This window comes from Rhinolophus sinicus, chromosome X (assembly GCF_036562045.2).
Source record: "Rhinolophus sinicus isolate RSC01 chromosome X, ASM3656204v1, whole genome shotgun sequence".
NCBI classification, from domain to species: Eukaryota; Metazoa; Chordata; class Mammalia; order Chiroptera; family Rhinolophidae; genus Rhinolophus; species Rhinolophus sinicus.
In genome coordinates, this window is record NC_133768.1 from 3,075,298 (window position 1) to 3,096,828 (window position 21,531).

Sequence of the window (21,531 nt, forward strand, 5' to 3'; positions counted from 1 at the left end):
AGTTTAACAGGTCACTCAGAATGAGTTCAGTCGTCATGCAGATTTGGTAAAGCCGGGGTGGCCCTCCAAGGAGTAATTATCAGATGCGTCGATGTGGAGAAGAAAGGGGATTTGTGGAGAGCCAACATAAATTTATATGAAACATTCAGGCGACGCTAATGAGCTGTGGGTAGCACATCCATTTTTATGCAACCCTGAGAAATTTTTTGAAAAGTGATAAAATTAAGATGCATGGCGCTATGAGGGTCTTCCTGGAAGCATCGTTTGGTGACACCCGTGTTGCGTTGCTCTGTACCACCTTTTATCTGCTCGAGGAGGTTTGGTGATTTCTTCTGCCTTCACTTGCGTTTCTGTATGAGATTATGAATGCTTTTGTCCCCGCATCAGTCATAATGTGTAGCACGGCTCCATCGTTCCTGGCATCTTCCTTGCTTAAATCCTAGAAGGTATTGGTTGTTTGTTGCAAGAAAATACGAAAGTTCTGTCTTTCCTCCAGTGCATATTTGCCCGCCTCTTTATTCTTTGCACATTTGTGCTCACGATAATTTTTCCTTTCAATGCCAAGTCACAGTCTAATTATTGGAAGCATGTTTTAAACGGCAGTTAAGCACAACACGTGTAGAACCAGCAGTGCACACAGCTCAGCTGAAATGGCGATAGCGGGCCCTGCTGTGACCAAGGTCACGTGTGAGAAATGTGGACGCCCCTGTCATGTCTGCTGCCTGACTAACAATGATTGTGTGGCATCCATCACACTTGGGGGTAAGATGCACCCCCACTTCAGCGACAGTCAGATTCCGTGTCTCAATCAGGTGTTCTATCTCAGGATTTTGCCTAGGGTTGTTGAAAAGACATGTCCTGGGTCCAGAGAGGTGGATCCTAGTCACTAATCTGGTTGCCAAAACTTAGCGGCCTTCGCATTCCCACCAAACTTTCTTTCTGTGCTTTGTCTCTAATTACCCTGGATTGTGGGTGTAGTTGGGATACTCAGACGTTGCTGGAGACCCCATATCCCAGGTTGGACAGGACTGGCAGTTGCTATGACGACTGAGCCACAGCTTCACGACTAAGCCCAGTGTCCTGGTGTCAGAAACTGCCACCTCTGCGTTCAGACAGCCACCAAGGGGAATCCCTGAGATTCCCCCAAAGCAGCTGGTGGCAGTCCTGACACCCATGACATTTTGTGTGTTTGGGCTGTAATAACCTTCAACAGGGCAGAAGGTTTGCCTTGGTCGTGTGACAGCAACCACAAAGTGTACTTTCATATCAAACTTTAAAGGGGTCTTTAAGTCTTGTGGTTATAGCCAGAGACCCCAGACCTGTAGGGACCCTTTCGATCTCTCTTCCCTACTCCATCCCTGCTGCTGCTTCTTTTCCCCTCCTCCAGGGGTGTTTTTGCCACCATCACTCAGATGCGAACAAATGGTTAAGGTGAAAGGCAGGAAAGCTTCAAAAGGAAGGGATGGAAACAAGTCGGTGTGGCCGATTGCAATGACCTGCCTCGGAGACAACCTAGGAGCACTTGGAAGCATGGGTTGGTGCACAATGGAGCCATCAGCTATGTCCTGCCAGAGTCGTCACCTTTCCCCATCAGCATCTGTTTCCTTTCTAGACCAGTAGGTGTGGCGATGGGTGGAAGGTTCCTGCAGTTGCGAGAATCCACACACCATTTGCAAGTGAAGTGGTGTCTGAGCACGCCTGCTTTTACTGTCAGCCTCCATCTACACGTTTTCTTGTCTCCGCCACGAGGAGAATGAAACTTACACAGACATTTCTGTATTTGACGGGACAGTTATGTATTACACAGTCATTTGTGGTCTTGAAATCTACTAGGGTTTGATGTGAATTTTGTGGAGACGGCACAACTCCCCAGAATTTTCTCCTGATAATAGACATTGTAATACCAGCTGTGGTTTAGAGAATCCATATCAGGTTCTGTGGCGGGTCCCACCACTCTAATTGGGATAGCAAGTAGCAAAAATTCTGTCGCCATCTCATGCTCTCCCCCATATAGAATGCATTAGAATATTCCGTGTCAAAACTCATGGTAAAAGATAGTGTTTTCTCCCAGATGGCACTGTCTGGCACATGGTGTCCTATAAATTTTCTTTAGACGACTTTAATTATATGCATCTATAAAAAGATGATCAGCGTGATTATTTCTTAAATAATTTGTATGTGGTTGTGAATGCAAGTGTTTGGTCAATCTTTGCTATCGTCATGCCGAATCTCTTGGACAGTTACTCTACAGGAAACAAGATACTGAACCAAACTTCCGAAAAGTTCCAACCAGTGAAGATAAAAAATGTGTTCAACTCAGGCTGTATATTGCCTTCCTTTCAGCTCCTCATGACCGACTGTTCGAGTTTAAATTCCTTCTCTGACCCCCTGTTCCATTCATGGAGTGTTTTCAATCACTGCTATGTGGTAAGGTCGTGAGTGAGCCAACGGTGAGCGAAAGATGGGGTGTATTCAGGGTGGTCACAGGCTGGGGGACAGATGACCATGAAGCAAAAACAACACGGGTGCATTGTCTCTTATAAACCGTGGTAGAATGCGTTGGAAGAGAGGTGCAGGGAGCTACTCGGGGGACCCGTTACAGGCAGGGTGTGGGGATCCGGGAAGGCTTCCTGGAGGAAGAGGCATTTGCAATGTCCTGAAACATGCATGGGAGCTGAGCTGGTGGAGGGAGAAGTGCTGGGTGGAAGGGCGGCAGCTGCACAGTCCTCTGTTCCAATAAGCAGCTAGGCCTGACCAATGAAGGAAAGCAGGTGTGGCCGCGGCCTGCGTTTGGTGGGAGACGTACATCTCCATGGGCCCATATTGTTTTCCTCTGGAATTCAGTTCAGTGTGAGATATTTGTAGAATCCAGAGGGATTTTGTGTGTGTAGGGGGGCAGGGGGAGTGGGAGGAATGGAAAGACCGTTTACTTCCTTACGAAGATGACTCATACCATTGCAAAGAAATCTTACTAATGTAACAAAAAATACATACATACCACTATTTTTCCTTTTCAGTAGAGTCTGTTTCAGAGCGGTTTTAGGTTCACGGCAAAATGGAGGGGAAGCTACAGAGATTTCCCATGGACTCCTGCCCCCCACATGTGCACAGCATCTCCCACTGTCATTATGCCCCCCCCAGATGGCACACTGGTTACCACTGAGGAACCCACATTGGCACGTCACTGTCACCCAAAGTGCATAGTTTACGTTAGGGTCGCTCTTGGTGGGGGACGTTCTGTGGGTTTGGACAAATGTGGCATGATATGTTCTCTCCCATTACAGTGTCACACAGATTCATTTCACTGCCCTAAATATCCTCTGAGCTCTGCCTGTTCATCGTCCCTCCACCCCCACCCCTGATCCCCTGATCTTTTTACTCTCTCCATGGTTTTGCTTTTTCCAGAATGTCACAGGGTTGGAATTCTACAGTACGTAGGCTTTTCAGATCGGCTTCTCTCACTTGGTAGCATGCGTTTAAGGTTTCCGAGACATATTTTGAATGAAGGAGACGGTTGAGGTGACCCCTTGCAAAGATTTAAAAACCTGAAAACTATGTAATTTTACTAACAATTGTCACCCCAATAAATTAAAAAAAAAAAGAAGAAGAAGAAAAAAAAGATTAAAAAAATATATATTTGAAGCCATGGAGATGCCTGCTCTGAATTTTCATGTCCTGACTTCCTCTTTTCGCTGCTGTCGCGTTCATGAGAAACTTCTGAGTGTATTGAGACTAGCAAAGCACATCTTTCAAGTTCTAAATGAAACCAAGTATGTTATTCCAGGGTTCCAAAATGATAGGAAAATATTCGAGGTTCCTAAATTCCTCAATTTTAAAAAACATGTTTAACAAAATTGTCCATTGAGAGTAACAGCTAATTGGAGTTTCACAGGGTTGGGAAAGGCTCTGTCTATCGTGGGTTTTGTGGGATCCTTTCAGTTTTCAATGTTCTGACGTGCTGATCAAACAACAGTTTGATGTATTTTCGAAACTGCAAATTGATGAGTCCTCGTGACTATTCCACAGCTACACCTGGTGATGTTTCAAAAAGTTTGGGCTCTGTTAGAATGCTCTCTTCTCTTTTCAAATGGTTATATACAGATAACTAGTTTTCATTTATCTTTATCCTCTCCTGTGGGTTGTCTTGGAGTGAATGAAGTGTTGTCTTTCCTTGAAGCGTTTGAAGCTTTATTTCCTTTTAAGAAAAAAAAAATCAAAAGGCTAGAAATGGAGAAACTTTGAAAATGTCATAGAAATAATATCTGGGGGCAGAGGATTGCCCTTGTATAAACTCTTTGAAAGTTGGGTTGGCGAGCACTCATGTTTGATCTAGTAAAACCAATAAAATACAGGAAGTAATCTTTATATACTTACAAAAGTCCCGCTGTCTGATCCTTCCAGGAGGTCACGGTGATGATTCGAGACACGAACGTCTTTCTTGCCTAATGTACTTTTTCACTCTTCATTTTGCTGGCTTCCCGCCAGCAGAAAACTTTATTGCAAATACAGTATTTTATTTTTGTTGTCAAGTGGCTTACCTGGGGAAGGCTATTGTGAATTTAAGAACTCCCCCCAGGGCGGGATGTTGAAATGTACTGGCTTCTTGTATTTTTCCATTGCTCACCTGTTCAGAGAGCATTCCAGGTAAGCAGCCTAGGTGGATGGTGCCGTGTCCTCGCACACCTGGCCTAAACACAGGCCGACTTAATTGGGGCTTTACCGACAGTCTCCATGCCCTTAGGTGAGGTTCTTAGAAGTTCTTTGTAGAGATGAATCGTAGGGCCAATGCTGATTGATTGAGGCAAAAGTAGAGGGTAGCTGCAAAAGCTTAACAGGTTCAGGGGGGATTGTTTTAAGAAAAACAGGAAACCTCAAACCCAAAAGGGAAATAGAGATGCTTTTTGGGGGAAACATATATGTGGTGGTTTTTTTTTTTTTTTTTTGGTGTGTGTGTGTGTGTGTGTGTGTGTGTGTGTATGTAGAAAATTTCTGCCTGGAAAACTTCATGAATAAATTAGAAAGACAAATAATGCAATGAGGAAGGATATATAATCCAGAACAGAAAAGGTGAAATGCACACACAGTTCCCCTTAAAGGAAATACAGTGGCCAATTGAAGGAAATTAGAGCAAAAATATCACCATTGCCGACTTGTCCTATTGGCAAATGTGGAAAGACTGCTGCCACCCAGGGAGAAAAAAAAGGATGGCCCTTTCTGGGCCTCACGCGTCAGATCAAACCGGTTAGTGCAGAATGAGCTTTTGCCTAAGAGCTGGGAGATTTTAAATCCAGCATTAGTCCTCACTCCTAAAAACAATAATAATGGCAAAACAGCAAAGTAATCTTTTTTTCTGACATCTAACTCTGCATTTTTTTGCTAAATACTTTACATGGATTATCTTTTTAATCTTTCCAAGCATCCTGTGACGTGCTGTCTTCAGTAAAAAAAAAAAAAAAAAAATTCAATCATAATAATCTTTCATGCTTGCTTGCTATTACCCCCAAGTATTTCTTTCTAATGACAGAGCTTTTTGTTTTACGATCAGTGGAAAATTTTGCTTAAAATGAAAATGCTTTGGTTGAGGAGATGCACTGGCATTAATTCCCTCCCTCCCCACAATGTGAATGACTTATCAACTAGGAACTACGGCCATAGGTTTCTTTCTTATATCGGTAGGCGTTGGAGCCAGTAAGAAGCAATACTGAGTTTCCGACCCGCCAGGCAGTGGAGTTTGCGTTCACAGAGCCGCTGGAGGCAATTGTCCATGGAATTGTTTGTGTTTTGGTTGTTGAGGTTTGGCCATTTTACCTACAATCCAAGGGAACAAGAGGGAACTAAGGAAGGTGTGCCCTGCGCAGAACTCCTCGCAGCTCTAATCCTGTTTCTTTCTTTTTTTACCCTTCTAATATTTACTAAATAAAAAAAAAAAAAGCTTATTTCCAACGATAAGTCAAAATCCACTATAATCTGCTTTCTACCTATTTCCCGAATGAATCTCTCCTCTCCTCTGCCCAACCCATCAGTGTGATACCCTGTTGCCTGAACGTAGCATATGCAGGACGGTCGGACCCCTTCTTACCTCTCCTTCCAAGGTCATCGATCCGGGAATTCCTTCAAAGCCGAGGGAGAGCTGTAAACTCACCCTCTGGTTAACTGTAATCACAGTTGAGTTTTACCATTGACCTCATGATGGATGTTTTAGTTGGATATGTCGACCCCCAGTCTCTTACGTGTGACATGGGTAAATAAATGAAGCTTGTTCCACGGTAGGGGTTGAATATATCAGGCACCAAAGCAGGTGCCTGCGGTATAGATGTGGTCGAGAGTATAATAATGACATTTTTGATGATAACCGCGTCAGAGGCTTATTACCTCATTGGTAATATTTTTGTCAACCACTAGTTTGGGGCAGGCAGCAGTGGCCATGCCTACCTTTGCAACCCGAGTCATCCACATGTGGCCTTTGATGGATGTCATCTCGGAGAGAACCAGGAGTGCGTCCAGTTGCTAAGTGTCAAACATTCAAGCAAAGCGAAACCAGGAAGCCCTGTTTCCTGGACCACACTGTCGTTTGGGGGCGAAGACTTAGATCAAAGGGAAGGTCTCCCATGGCGGAGGAGAGTATCGTCCATCTCCCGAGAGCACTACAACACATGCAGTGGCAGCTAGGGGCTCCCTTCTCTCCTGCAGAGGTCCTGCCCATCTGCCCAGGAAAAGAAGGACCTGGGAGGGCAGGAGATGGAAGCTGGTCCAATGGCGCGGTTTCCAGAGCAAGTACAGGACCTTCTGACTGGACTCCAGGAGGCTGCAGGTGCTCAGACAGGGACCCTCCAAGGTCACGCGACCCAGTCTCCAAGGTCGGAGCCCATTTGCTTCAGCCCTGCGTCTCTCTAGGAGGTTCCTCACTGCTTTCCATCGCTGGGTCATGAGCCCGGAGCGCTGAAGTCAGGGCCAGGAGGCGCTCTGACAGACGTGGTCCTAGGATGTCCCAGCGGGAGACATCATGCCCAGGGCACACAGGAAAGACCCTTTCTGGAAAAGATGATGAAGGGGGCTCTCGCTTGGGAAGTTCTCCAAAGTGGCCTGGGCCCTGCTCTCACCTTCTCCATAACGTGCTTTGCAGGGTCTGTCCCCTGCTTTCTGCAGTTATCACCCTGTTTACAACCACACCTCAGCCGGCGTCACCCCCCTGTGAACTCTGCGTTTGTCACCAAACCAAGGGCTCCTTTTATGGGACGTCAATCTGTACATAATGCTCTCTTTCCTGTACCCTTTCTACTGACGCTTCATTTCCAGTAACTGAACCGTGTCCACTATTTGTCCAGCTTTGGCTGGTACTCAATCTAATTATTTCTCTGCCGCAAACCCTGCCAGCAATCAGACTGAATCTTGTCCCAGGCTGTCCCTGGGCTCCTCCAGCTCCACTCCTCGCTGGTCTGACCCAAGAACACTGATCTTGGGGCGCTGAGGGCTCAGTAAGGCTGCCTGGGACTCTGTCGGGGATGGGGAGGGAGGTGCCGGATGAACTGGACTCAGAGGGATGGATGGCAGTTGGGGGAGTTGAGGCCGCAAGGGGCCGTTAGGGACATAGGGCAGAGAGCTTTTCATAGTGAAAGCCTCACATCGGGACTGAGACCTTTTAGCCTACACAGAAGAGGAAAATCCCTCATCCTGTACAGTTGCGATCTATCCGGGGGTTTTGGGAATCCTACGTTATTAAGATCCTATATGGTTATGTGTTATTAATCCTATATTACTGGGAATGGGATATGTTAAGGTACGTTACTGGGAGTGGAAGACAAACATGTGGCCTGTCCATACAGCAGAATTTGAGAATCCAAAAGAAGGACGTTCCGATATATGTGACACCATCGGTGAAGCAAAACTACTGTACCATGTAGCGTAGTGTAAAATATGCTGAAATGAGAGAAGCCAGACACAGAAGACCACATATTGAATGGTTCCATTTACACGAAATGTCCAAAGTAGGCCAATCTGTAGAGAAAGAAAGTAGATTAGTGGTGTCCAGGGCCTGGGGAAAGAGGACAGAATCGGGTGTGACTACTAGATAGGGACGGGTTTCTATCTGGGTTGGTGAAAATGTTCAAAATGAGTGATGGATCGTTGCAGACTCTTGTGGATATACTAAAAACCATTGAATTGTATACTTTCCATAAGTGATTTTTATGTGAATTATGTATCTCAATAAACGTGTATAAAATATTTTTAAAAACGACGTTATCGGTTTGATTTTTTCCCCTTAACTGCACACGCAATAATATTCTATCCATACTGACTTTCTTAAAATTGAAAGTTTAGAGGCTCAAGCAAGAAAGCAGCTATTTTATCTCGTACCCGCCCTGAACTTCAAAGAGCTGGAGTTCACAGCATCTTTATTAGTGGGTCATGGTTTCTTCTTCCTCTGCCAACAGCCTCGCACAATCTGATTTGAAATATCGCAACCAAAGGAAAAAAAAGTGACGCAAATCTTAGTCACGTAGAACGAGACGTTTCTAGGCAAACATTCAAATGTGAGGGGTAAGAAATCATCGTCTTAATATTTGTTTTCTATCGAGTGAACATCAAGCCATGCTGAGTAGTTTATGAATATTATTTCAGTTAGTCATTCCAGTGACCTCATACGTGAGATATTGTCGATTTGCTTTACAGATGGATAAACTGAGGCACAGGGGTAGTTCGTCCCTCATCCTTGTAAAAGGTCAAGAGAAGCCTTTACACGTGAGATCTGATTCCCCAGCTCAAACTCTTGTTACTGTGAATTGGTTGGGATCAGCCTACAACTTGTAAATTTACTAAAACCACTTACGCTGAAAGTAAGGTCTACGTGTTCATTTTCCCTGGTGGTCGGTATTGCATTGCTCAGCACATCTTGAGACATGGCTCACTTTTACACAACTCGAAATCTTTTGATTTTATATGTCCGTCTTTATTTATACCATGAAGTGAAGGACAAAGCTGGACTTACATGTTTTATCTTAGGGAGAGAGAGACCTATCAGGATGGCAGCATCGGTCTTTTGTTAACACAACTGTTTAAAAATTGTATTGACATACACGTGCGTGTACTTTTCAGTTCGAAACTTATTTCATGAGTCAATATTTATTTTTCTTTTTGCAGAACAATGGTTCCATGGTTTGGTGCCAGAATCACAAGCAATGTTCTAAGGTATGTTTCTTATGACCCCATCAATACTGTATTCAAGAAAGAACAGACTTGGGATTTAGGAGTAAATATAGAGGAACAAGAAGCTGGAAAGGTAGTGCAGAGAAATAACATGTACCCTTCACACCCAGTTCCGCCAGTGGTTACACGTTATGCGTTTGTAGAACGATATCAGAAGCAATACCAATTGATATTGGTACGATGTATATAGTTCTAGGAGGTTTTATCACATGTGTATTATCAGTCATTGTAGCCACCAAGGCAATCAAGGTACCGTATTTTGCCGTGTATAATGCACACCCACATTTTTGGCCCAAACTTTAGGGGGGAAAAAAAAAATCTTTCGTTTTATATTTTAATTCAAAATTTTATTTGTTTACATTTGGTACTTGTTTTTTGTGTGACAAAGAAACTTTAGCATTTTTAAAAACATATTATGGTATAAGAAATTGTATGGAACAAATAATTACAAAACACAAGAACAGATACAAGGTACAAGAAATTTTATGTACCGGGGACACATTTACGATATTTACACATCCTAGAAGGCCAAGAACTCTTTGTAGTTGCAAGTTCATTCTAAGTTCAATAAAAGCAATTGTCGTATTCCATTCAGAGTATTACTTGCATACAGATATCGTTATTGATTTCTAGAATTACACTTTTAACGCATAAGCATAAATAAAAGAATTAAAAATATTTATATAGATATGGAATTAGTACTATCCCTGTGTAATGTGGATCCTTATTTTTCCCTCACAAATTTGGGCAAAAAAGTGTGCATTATACACGGCAAAATATGGCACATGTATCAATATTTGTGTCTACTGCCTTATTTCTCTCTTTATTTTGTAACTTTTTAAAATGAAAAACACAAGTTTAAGGAGAAAACATCTTCCAGTTAGACCAGAAGAGTTAATACATTCTACTTACCTGTGTTATTGTGTTATTTTTTTATGTAGTTTGTTTGTGTGTAGGAATTACTGGTTAAATAATTTCATCCTTTAAGCAAATAGTCTCTTTTCCATTTTGGGGTATTTCATGTTGCATACACATATTGTAAAGTTGTCGTTATATTCATTTATATGTTCAATAGCATACATTTCTTACCTCAGTCCCCAAACATCACAATATGACAGCACTTTAGCTCCAGTCTAGACGTAGGTTTTACATTCAGATTATATAAATCAGTGAAGGTTAAACTTGCTAAAGATATTGGAGCAACTTTGGAACAACCATAATAGCGTTTGATGGGATTTATTTCATGGCTATTACTATTAGACCTAAAATTGAAGCATTTCTTTATTTTATAACCAAAATTTCATCAGAGCAATACACAATAACACTAAAATAGTATACTCATAAAGAATGTTATTACTTTGAAAGGTCTGTCAAGCTCATTGTCTCAAAGTATATGTAGAATAATATTCCTAAACCTAACACTTTTATTATAATGAAAAATTACCACATTCATGCATGCACTGTGTCATTTAATACACATGAATGTTATTAAAAATGGAACAGAATTGTTATGTGAATGTGAAGTAATGTGGTGAAAATAAGCTTGCTTCGTTCTCACTCTCTAGATCCTGAGCAGAAATGAAATGTCTGGGTTATGATCTTTTTACTCTTTTTATATAATATCATAAGCGTTTGCTCCCATAAGACATTTTCTGGTATCTATTATTGTAGTCTTCCCTTATCCACAGTTTCAGTAACCTGCCATCCACCTTTGTCTGAAAATGGGACATTCCAGAAGTAAATAATTTGTAAGTTTTAGACCGTGTGCCCTTCGGAGTGCTGTGGTAAAATCTTGGGCTGTCCTGCTGCATCCCACCTGGGATATGACTCACCTGTTTGTCCCAAGTATCCATGCTCTACACCCTACACACCTATTGTCACTTAGTAGCCGTCTATCAGATTGGTTATCAGAGACGGAAAGACTACAGTCACGTAATTTTCACTACGGTGTATTGTTACAGTTGTTCTATTTTATTATTAGTTGTTCATCTTCTAGTGTGGCTAATTCATAAATTAAACTTTATCGTAGGTACCTGTATGTATAGGAAAAAAGATAGTATATTCAACGTTCAGTACTATCCATGGTTTCAGGCATCCACTGGGCGTCTTGGAATGTTTCCCAGGTGGATGGGCGGGGGGGCTGCTATAATTGTTCTTCAAGTGGAGTTTTGGGTAATTTGTTTATATCATCATTGCAGGAAAAAAATATACACACACGCACGTGTGTATTATATATATTACATATATTATAATATACACTATATATATGTTTATATAGTTGCCATGAAGCTAACTAAATTTCGTAAGTGTGCTTTTGTGTTGTTTTGTATTACTTGGGTATTACGTACATATAATTTGTTGTATCAGTATTATTTGTCATTTATGCACCCGTTTTCTTCTTATCCCATCAATAAATTAATTCTTTTTACTTACGCTAGAAATGTACACACTTGAAAGTAGTTCATTTCAACTACTATGAAAATAGCCTAATTAAAGAAAATTGCAGCACCAACGGACTGCACGTTGTTAAACCATATTTTTGTAATTGGACGATCAAGGCTGCCATGGGAGACCGACTTTTACAAGAAAAGAAATCAATTCCTTTTGCCTGAAAGGGAGAAGGAGGCAATAAGCCACAGCTAACTCCAACAGAAGCTTGAATATATTACGACTATATTACGAAGCTGACATAAATTTAAGGGTTGTCTTTAATCTGAATCCTTCGGAAGGAATCTTACACGTTAAACAAAATCGATCTCCTTTGGATGTTTGCATCACTGGGTACCTTTACGGATAAGTAGAATTTGTATTTCTTTAGAGATTCATGAGACACGTGTAGGCTTTTCCTTGAAATCTTTAGGTTAATGACCTGAACGGTGAATGAAAGTAACTCCTTTACCTGTGGGGACATTGAGGCACATACGTAGCTCATAGTGGTCCTGGAATCATCCAGAACATGGGTAGAAGCGTCCTCAAGTTTGGAGCACTGTCCCCTCTGTTCTATTGCATGGAGATCAGTGACTTGAAAAACCATCTCGAACAAATACTGCGACAGAAGAGTCAAACACAAAACAAAAACAAAAAACAAAAAAACCCAGAACTAATGTTGATGGTATAACTTTCTGAAGATGTGTCAAAAGATAAGGCTTATGTAATATGTTATAGAAACCGCACACTTTCTAGTCATTTCTGGTTACTCTCTGCAAAGCCTGTCCCCTTCAGAACCCCTTCAGCATGTCAGCTGTTCTTCCCATCTAACTGTATCCCCCCACCTTGTCCAGTCTGCCCTCACCTCTTACCTGGACCAATCCATGGGCATCCTGTGGGGTCTCCCTGCTGCTTCTCTTGTCCTAAGTGCCTGTTTGAAAGACCCTTTAAAACACAGCAGCTGAGTCATGCTGCTACCTGCTTTACACCTTTGGATGTCCCCCCACCTGCCCCCATCCTGCTCAGACTAAAACATCGGCTCTGTCTAACCTTGCTTCCCCGGTCACCCTACCAGCCGTTTACAAGCCTCGTTGCCCGTACTACACCCTGACATGACATATGCTTCTTCCTTTATCTGCTGAGAATCCGTCTCCTTCACCAGAAAGTCAACTACGTGGGGGCATCGGCTCTGTTCTCCCTGTTGTCTGAGGTGTTCTCAGAGCCTAGAATGGTGTTTGCTGCAGAGTAGGTGCTCAACACATGCTTGTGACGAGTGAGTGAAACCCACACATTCCATAGCTTCCTCCCCAAAGGACACAATTCCTGCATTACCTCTGGGCGTGAAGTAATACGCAATCCATTTTGCATCAGTGTGCCTTAGCGTGATTATGTAGCATTCACTGGGAAAATCTGTGCACTTTTCCTGCACTGATACCAGCACAGTGATATCAGCACCATGTAAACGCAAGGGTCTTGAGCACCATTTAGTTCCTGGATAACACGCAGTAGTGACTTCTTGTCCAGCAAAGGTGGGGAGGCTGGTGGGTCTTCACCTGGGGTGATTTTGCTCCCCAGGGGACATTTGGTGATGGTAGTAGACATTTGGGGTTGTCACCGCCGGTGTTTGGTATGCTGTTGGCATCCAGTGGACGAAGGATCGTGGCTGTGTTCCAATACAACTTTTTCTGTGGACACTGAAATTTGAATTCATAGACTTTTCACCTGTCGTGACGTTGTATCATTTTCTCAACCACTGGGAAATGTAAGACTAGTTCTTAGCTCACTGGCTGTACCGAAACAGGTGCCGGGCTGGACCTGGCCGTTTGCCACAGTGCACCAGTCTTTCTTGTATGGCACTGCATTCACGCCTGTGAAAGCACACTAAAACGAAACAACACGGTTCGCATTCTTCTGTCTTTACACAGACATATCTTGATGTACGGACAGTTAGAAGGGGACAGCTTCTGACATCGTGGTTGGTTGTGTGGTGAGGATTTGCTGAATGAAGGAAGGAATGAACGGGAAACGACAGTAAGAAAGTGTCCAACGTCCATTTTCTGAAACGTCCATGTGAAAATGTCATTGCTCGAGCCAGCAAGAATTGAGAAAGACGTCACAATGGGCAAAATGAAAGGATTTCTGGGTGTCCTCTCCGTCACCCCCTTCCGGGTTGTCTGCCTTGTTGGCTGTCTTGGAGCCATTTTCCTACTCTGTAAATGGTAGAACGCAGATCATAATGTAGGTGACTCTTGTCTGTGGAAATGCAAATGAATTACGTCCACGGGAGTGCAGTGGACACCTACCCCATGCATAGCTCTTCTGCAGCTGTTTGTTGGTCCATTCCCACATTCCTTACTTGTGGGACCTCGTTAACATTCCTTGGATTTCTCCTTTGACCCAGATGCAACGCATTCCTGGTTCTTGCAGTATTGCATGTGTTAAATGAGATCAGGGACACACCAGGTTATGTTTGCACGACAGTCATACAGTTACTTCATAGGCGATTGCTCCTTTAACATCATGCTCAGCTGCCTTGCAAACATTGCATCTGCCTGTGGCCGTCTTGGTGACAGCCCACGTGTGTCTGGGGAGCAAGCATGCTCGCCCTTCTCCTTTTGGTGGTGATAAGTCCCTCCCTTGACGTTTGTCTCCCATTTGGTTTTGAGGCTATGTGCTGAAAAGCAGTGATTTAGGGCCCAGTGTTGGTGCAGTGGTATGTGGCTTTGATCTCAGTGGGAGTTCAGTTCTTATAAGGGCTGTAACTCCAAATTCTTAGTCATTTCCCAGGTTTATTCAGAGCCAAATTTAGAAGTGAGGAAGATTGGTTTTGCTTGTATGAACATCTGGACGGCTTCATGTGACATCTGTGAAATTTACTGGATAAGGGTCAGACCTCTGAAACACAACCGAATGTGATTGTTGAAGGTTTTGTGTTTTGTGTTAGATGCTTTCTCTGATTTATGTGGTAACAACTGTAAATCCATACAGCCCAAGGAAAATACACTTAAAGGGGGACCGTGACAACTCAGGCACATATGGAAATGCATTATGTTGAATATCCTTTATTTCTTTGCAATTCTACAAAACAATGGATCAGAATTACAGATGTTTTATCTACTGTAAAACACTTAAAGCCTATTGTAATACTTACTGATGTTCATACGATTTCCCCTGACTTTATATAATCAATGTCCAGGACGATGGACGTTGTACATTGAGATTCTCTTGTCCAAAATATGGATATCTTTTGGAAATTACCAATAATTGCATAGGTGGAGCCACCATTGACAATGATTGTCAAGAGGGCTGTAGGGGGAAGAAAAAGAACTATAGGTTTGTGCGCTGGAAGAAAGAGCCTCTTACAGAAATCCTCTCAAATAGGATAATTAATTCCTATGACTTTGGACACCACTGCTATTGTTTCCATCAGGAAAGACCATGGCAGAGAGTAAATAGGATGTGAGGGTCTGGGAAGAGAAGAGAGAACTATTCTATTATCTCCTTAGGCCAGTGGTGGAATTATAATTTGTGTGGAATGCATATGAAAAGAAATTGTGAGGTGTGTTCATGTTTGGCTAATGTTCTCTTGAGAAAGCAATCTGCATATACAATATTATATCAGCATGATTCATAACAAGTGTCAAATGCAAATCTGTCTGACTGGCCTATCGCAGCATGCCCATAAACGGCAGGATTTAAGTCCCCCAGTGACTGTAATGTGAGCCATTGTCTTTTGTGCTTACCAAGAGGTGACACCTGCCTTAAGGGACACTTGCGCTCTTGAATGTCAGCTTATAGGTGGTTAGAAATCTGCAAGCTTGAGTGAGGGCTTAGATGGACAACAGCCTTCTCAGGTACTGCCTCCCACATCAAGTGGATATCGTCTCGGATAGAAAGGCAGAAATGGGGCGGGGGGGAGAGAGATGTGAGAGAATGTGAAGCAGACAAAACCCAGAAGAACTTACAAATGAGGTAGCTAACTAAACACCCAGTGTGCAAACCTCATTTCATCCATGGTGAGGAATGGTGCAGCCGGCGTCCAGCAGGGTGCCTTCTAGCGATAGTGCAGGTGGATGGGGGAGTTAACCATTTAAACAGTTAGAGCTGTGCTGCACTCCTGCCTCTGTCACGGCCTCGCAGTTCTAAGTGGAACCTCCAGCATTCCAGCTGTGTGGACGGGAGTCACTCATTGGCTTTCCCTCACCGGATTCTTGAGGTAAATGTCCCCTGCCCTCACGCTGGGAACTTTCATCAAACATATTAGTGTGCTTTTGGGTGATATTCGTGTGCAGTCGCTATTTAGAACAGCCCAGGGGTTTTCCGCTGAAAACTAGCCTTGCTGCTGAAAAAACCAGCAAAGCTTCCTGGCCAGGCTCTTCGCACCATGAATACGTGAGGGAAAGAACAGGCGCTTATTTAGGGTCCCACTCAATGTGGGGCATATTAATAGCCCAATGTCATTCTGATTTTCCGTGTTCATTTTCCTGGGTGTCAGACTCTCACCTGCTGCAAACGTCCAAGTGAAGACAGGTGGGAGGGAAACACCACCTCCCTGTAAATCCTCATGCTCACCCTTTCCTAACCTTTTACTGTGAATTGGTCCTCCCTTCGCTGAAAGACGAGGCCAGTGAAATTTCTTCTCTGGTTCGTGATGGAAGAAGGGCTCCTGAAAGCTGGTTTAGGAAGGGAACCCGTTTTGAACAAATGAAAAGCATGTCAGCCAGGGCCCATTACGGGGACCCCGGATGAGCTCTGATTGCTTGAAGATGTTGGGTTTCATCAACGGGCACAAAGCCTCAGCACCCACTCAAGGGAGCTGCCATGCTGTAGGGAGGAGACAGCTTTGGATTTCAGTGCCTGGATGGGCAGAATGGCATTATGTTGTGTTATCCTCCCTTCCTCAAAGAGGGTTTCTGTCAAAATATTATTCTCTACTGGGGTGAAACCTCTCACTGGAATTTAGGGGTCGGCAGTGGCTTTTCTGTTCCATTATTTTGACTCCATGCCATTGGCAATTCTTCACCTGAGGGTGAAGCCTATTTGTTGTACCTACCGTGTTTCCCTGAAAATAAGACCGAGCCGGACCATCAGCTCTAATGTGTCTTTTGGAGCAAACATTAATATAAGACCTGGTCTTATATTATGTTAGATAAAACCCGGTCTTATATTACAGTAAAATAAGACCGGGTCTTACATTAATTTTTGCTCCAAAAGACGCATTAGAGCTGATGGTCCAGCTGGGTCATATTTTCGGCGAAACAAGGTAGTGGCACACAGGAATTCCTCTTAGAACCCTAACTTGTGTTTGTGCACAAGCCGTCTCGGAAACATCAGGTCTCTATGTTTTTGAAGAGAGCAGTCATTACAGGCAAATGAATCTAGGTTTGAATTTCAACTCTCTTTTTACCGGGTGAACAAGGGTACACTCTTGCCGGGTACCTTTCCTGATAGAAGCACGATAGGTTAGTTGTGAACTAGAATCATTCTCCTTTCTCGTGAGTTTTTCCTTTTTACCTACGTGATTCGGAAGAACCTCTCTCACCTTCTAAATAATCACGTTCAACTACCTTGGCATTTTGCAGCTAGCGTGGGTCCGAGAACTTGCTTGTAAGATCTGTTGCTGAACGCGTGGTAGTCTTTGTGTGATTTGAAGACTCTGTGTGTGTGTGTGTGTGTGTGTGTGTGTGTGTGTGTGTGTGTGCGTGTGAAATATCTAAACTGGACATTTATTTTACAGTCTTTTGCACCCTACAATTATTGTAGTCATGCTGTATGGATATGCAATTGAGATCATACCTTCTGTTTCCTTCTGGATTGGAAAAGAGGATGATTTTTTCTAAAGAGGACCTTTGGCAAGTCCCCCCTTCGCCATTGATGCTTCTCTAGGCAGAGGTCTCATGACCTTTTTTTCAGACAAAGATCCTCGTGAGGCTCTTTAATTTTCACAGTGGCTGTCAGCCCTAACAGCAGTTCTGCAAGCTATGAAATGACAATGACATGTCAACAAAGCCACTGCACTGCTGACACTTGCCAAGGAGCATCAAACTCATGGTTTCCTTGTGGTACCAAAAGGCACCCGAGAGAAACCATATTTACACACGTCTGCTGGATATATAGTTTCCAGATGCTCTGCAAGCTATGCCTTGATTACAAGACGCAACCGTGTAGCGTCCCCGTCTCAAACTCATCCCGTAACGAGTGGCTTTCACTGACTCCCAAGTTGCTATAATGCAAAGTGTGTGGTGTTCTCAGAACACTATTGCACAGCCCCAGCCACTCAGGTCCCTCTGAGGAGTTGCTGAGCTCCTCGGTCTGTTGGTCCATGCGATGTTTGGGAGGGAATATGGAAAGACATCTATTCTGGTCGCAGCATCGGTACTAATTATGCTTTCTCTGGAAAATGGGGACTGTGTTAGGCTATGGGTCCTGTGGGTTTTGTAACCGGTAGTGGCCCCCCACCCTTAGAATTGGCTGTGTGGCCTTGAAAAGATAAAATAACCTGTCTTCGACAAAGCACACCCGCTTTATCCCTGACTCCACGTGTTCATTTAACGTCCCAGTTTTTATTTTTGTTTCCCTTTATCTCATTGTTCCCACCCATTTCAGAATTGCATTCTGGCTGTATCATATGGGTTTTTGTAAATTGTCTTGCCTCCCTTTAACATGGAGAAATGCCATAGATCAATCCATACAATAATAAACAACTAGAAAGGTGTCATATTGTAGCTGAAACTTGCCCGATACGTTCTTTAGCTTCCTCAACCATTTTACGCACAATTTCGTGGTTAGTTGAGATGAGGTGACAAGACACCTATACTCCTAGCAGTGGCCTTCCAGCTGGGTAGGGTTGATTTGGCATCCTACTGTCATCGGAAAGAAGCGAGGGTGGCCTCTTGTGACTTAGGGAACCGCGGTGACTGGGCAGAGGCAACAAGAAAGTACCATTTAAGTGACGAAACCAGGGAGTGCGGGATAAACTTGTTCTGATGGGAGATGAGGTAAGTGGAACAAAGGTGAAAGGCTTTTGTTCGCATGTGCCATTTGGAGCCAAAGGGGTTTGGCCTTGCCTTCACAGATCTCAAGTCACAAATAGCAGAGGTCAAAGAATCGTCTTTAAACCTACACAATACAGAAAGGACTTCTCTCAACTGGGTCTTTTCAGAGTGTAGCTACCAGTGTGGGTGAGTTCATTTTCCATCTGTGTGAGGGAAGAAATGACATAGTGTGTGCGTTGCAAAGCACTCTCTCTCCCGCCCCCACCCTCTATTTTTATTATTATTAGCAGTAAATATTTATGTTGATTTCTGTGAAGGACTTTCTCAATCTGCCTTAGGTCATGGGAGCCCGTATTGAAAATCTAAGCATGAGAGATAGACGTGTATAAACTAGGTGTCACCTTCTCAAGAATACAATGCAAAGCCCGCTCAGCAGAGTGGGGGCGTCACGGCGGATGTGATTTTCATTCTTCCCAGAGCTCACGGCAGCGTGTGTATATTCATGTTTGAAGGCAGGTTGAGGAGAAGGCTGAGCTGAACAGGAGAAATTTGCTGGTGGTTAGAAAGACGGGATCGCATGGCATTGCCTCCCCAAACAACACACATGTTAACTTATTACAAGTGACTAATGCTGTGTCAGATTCCACACAGGGAACACTGTTTACAGGACTGTGAGAGCCGTGGGCCAGGACCAGCCTCACACTATATACACAACGACCGTTTTAGGGTTCGGCCTTTCGCAGGCTTTTTTCACATGCCTGGGTGGGAGCGTTGTCACGAGAAGGGGGCGCTGCCCAGCTCTCCCTTCAACCCAGCTTGCCTGGGTTCTCTGGCAAGCTTTGGACGGCCCCTCACTCCCGGTTCTCACAGCCGCAAGGTTGAACTTGGGTGGTTGCAAATGAAAGAGCTGTGTTTCCCAAGAGAAACTGCACAAAGCCTTCAGGACTGTTAAGCTGTGAAGATTCATGCTTTCGAGTTGGGGAGGGGTGTGTTCAGCCGCTTTCCCCAAGGGAGGGGAAGGGGGCATGCGAGTTTTGGCTTTTTCCATCGCACTGTATGCACGTTTTCCCTTTTTGTAGGAAAACATAATGCCTACACCAAAGGGTAACCCTCCCCTCCTCCTAAATCCTGCCACAAAAAGATACTTACGAAGGCTAGCATTCTGAGGAACTAAATGCTTCTTTAACTTTGCTTTATCTGCTTCAGTGAGCACAGTGTCCTGTGTCTGGGGAATTCACGTGACGGCTGTGGGCAGCCCTGCCTTTTCTCTAGGGCCCTTTGGGCACAGAAATAATCCCTTCCTAGAATCTTTTGAGAAAGCAAGCGAACTATGCAGGCTAATCAACTGTAAATCTTGGCCATGTCGCAAGTGTTGCATGAAGTCGCATCGAAAAGTGTTCCGATCACCCAGAAATCTGCTGCTCGTCTCTGTAAAGGCAGACAGCAGTTTGAAGACCCAGAGCAAATTCACGGCAAGTACATTGATGTGCTGTATTCTAAAGCTCTGGAATGCTGCTGCCTTTCCCACCCAACCTCTCTCACCTTTGCCCTGCACACCCTGGATCTCTGTTTCCCTGTTTCGGTTGTTTTGTTTTGTTTTTGTCAGATTGAGACAAAAAGACGATGAAACGCCTTAGAACTTTTGTTTTCCAACTGGTAATGGAGACTATTACAAGGAGATGTGAACACGGATGGAATATTAAATTACACACACCGGAGCCTTTTCTACATCCTAAATCATTTCCCCCTCAGTCCAAGTACACGATTTGGCAACAAAAACTCGTGTAAGTTGGGGGAATCACATCCCGTTGCCTGTGGGCCGCTGTGCTGAAAGCCTGATGTGACAACGTTCGCTGTCATTCTTAGGGGTCTTGGTCAGAGCTGAGGCCACACGAGCTTGCCTGCCTCGGCCTTGGGCTATATCAATAAAGCATTGATGGCAGCGGAAATCAAGCCTTATGATACTTAAACTATGGAGTTGATGCCTCTCTTTCTGAATCACCAAAATCGAATGGAAATAACACAATGACCTTTGCCCTCTGATATTTGGAGGGCAGAGTGGGACTCCATTTTTGGCCGATGAAATGTCCTTTCTTCATCTGCTTCAATCTCCCCAATATTCCTCCATCCAGCTATCTATACATACACAAACCTCTGTGATCGTTCCATCCTGACTTCCAGATGTCAACTCCATCATTTCTGATGTGTGGCCCTATAAAAACCGTTTGTTCCTATGACCTGGTTTAAACAGATTTCTTCTGCTGTTTGCATGAGCCACACGGGGGAGAGAATTTGGTCTTTGGGCTGCAGTGCTGACGCTGTGACTTACAAGCTCCAGGACCTGGAGCGAGTTGCTCATTTGCCCTCCCCACACCTCCGCCTCTCCCTGATTCTCAGTGTTAATGAGAGACATGACTGATCCCTCACTCCTCCAAGCCCAAACCCTCCAAGTCTTCCTCAGTGCCTCCCTCCCCTTTACCTTTCTTCCCACCTATATATACCTTTGCGCCTTCTGCAAAGTGCTTCAGATTCATGCCTCAAACTACTTTGCCCTCCTCCCTGCTCTACTGCGAGCGTGGGCTTAGCCCTGAGACATACTAGTCCATTGGCCATGACTGTTAGTCTTTCATGGCTCCCATCGTGTAAGAGGAATGCGTCTCAAACGTGAGCGTGCTAAAGAGTCTCTTCGTGAGCTCTCGCAAATATAGACACCCGAGTCCCACCTCTAGTCAGACAGTTGGGCTGGGGCCTGAGATTCTGCATTTCTAAGAGTCTTCCAGTGGGTTCTGCTGGTCTAGGGTAGCTTTGAGTTTTTCACCATGGAGTATGAGGATAGCGGTAGGCTTTTCCTAGATAGTCTCCATCAATTGGAGAAGTTTTCCTCTCTTCCTAGTTTACTAAGAGC

The 21,531-nt window shown here is 43.9% G+C and overlaps 1 protein-coding gene across 4 annotated transcripts in view; it reads left to right on the forward strand.

Annotated features, from left to right (window-relative positions):
* Positions 1–21,531, forward strand: part of ANOS1 (anosmin 1) — a 415,357-nt gene that overhangs the window by 286,466 nt on the left and 107,360 nt on the right. For 3 of the 4 annotated variants that reach the window (XM_074323216.1, XM_074323214.1, XM_019712772.2), the window contains one exon: positions 9,139–9,186. The exons of the other annotated variant lie outside the window; for it this stretch is intronic. In XM_074323216.1, the coding sequence (XP_074179317.1) occupies positions 9,151–9,186 (36 nt within the window). In that variant the 5' untranslated portion in view covers positions 9,139–9,150. The remainder of the gene's footprint in view (positions 1–9,138; positions 9,187–21,531) is intronic. 4 annotated transcript variants of the gene reach the window in all.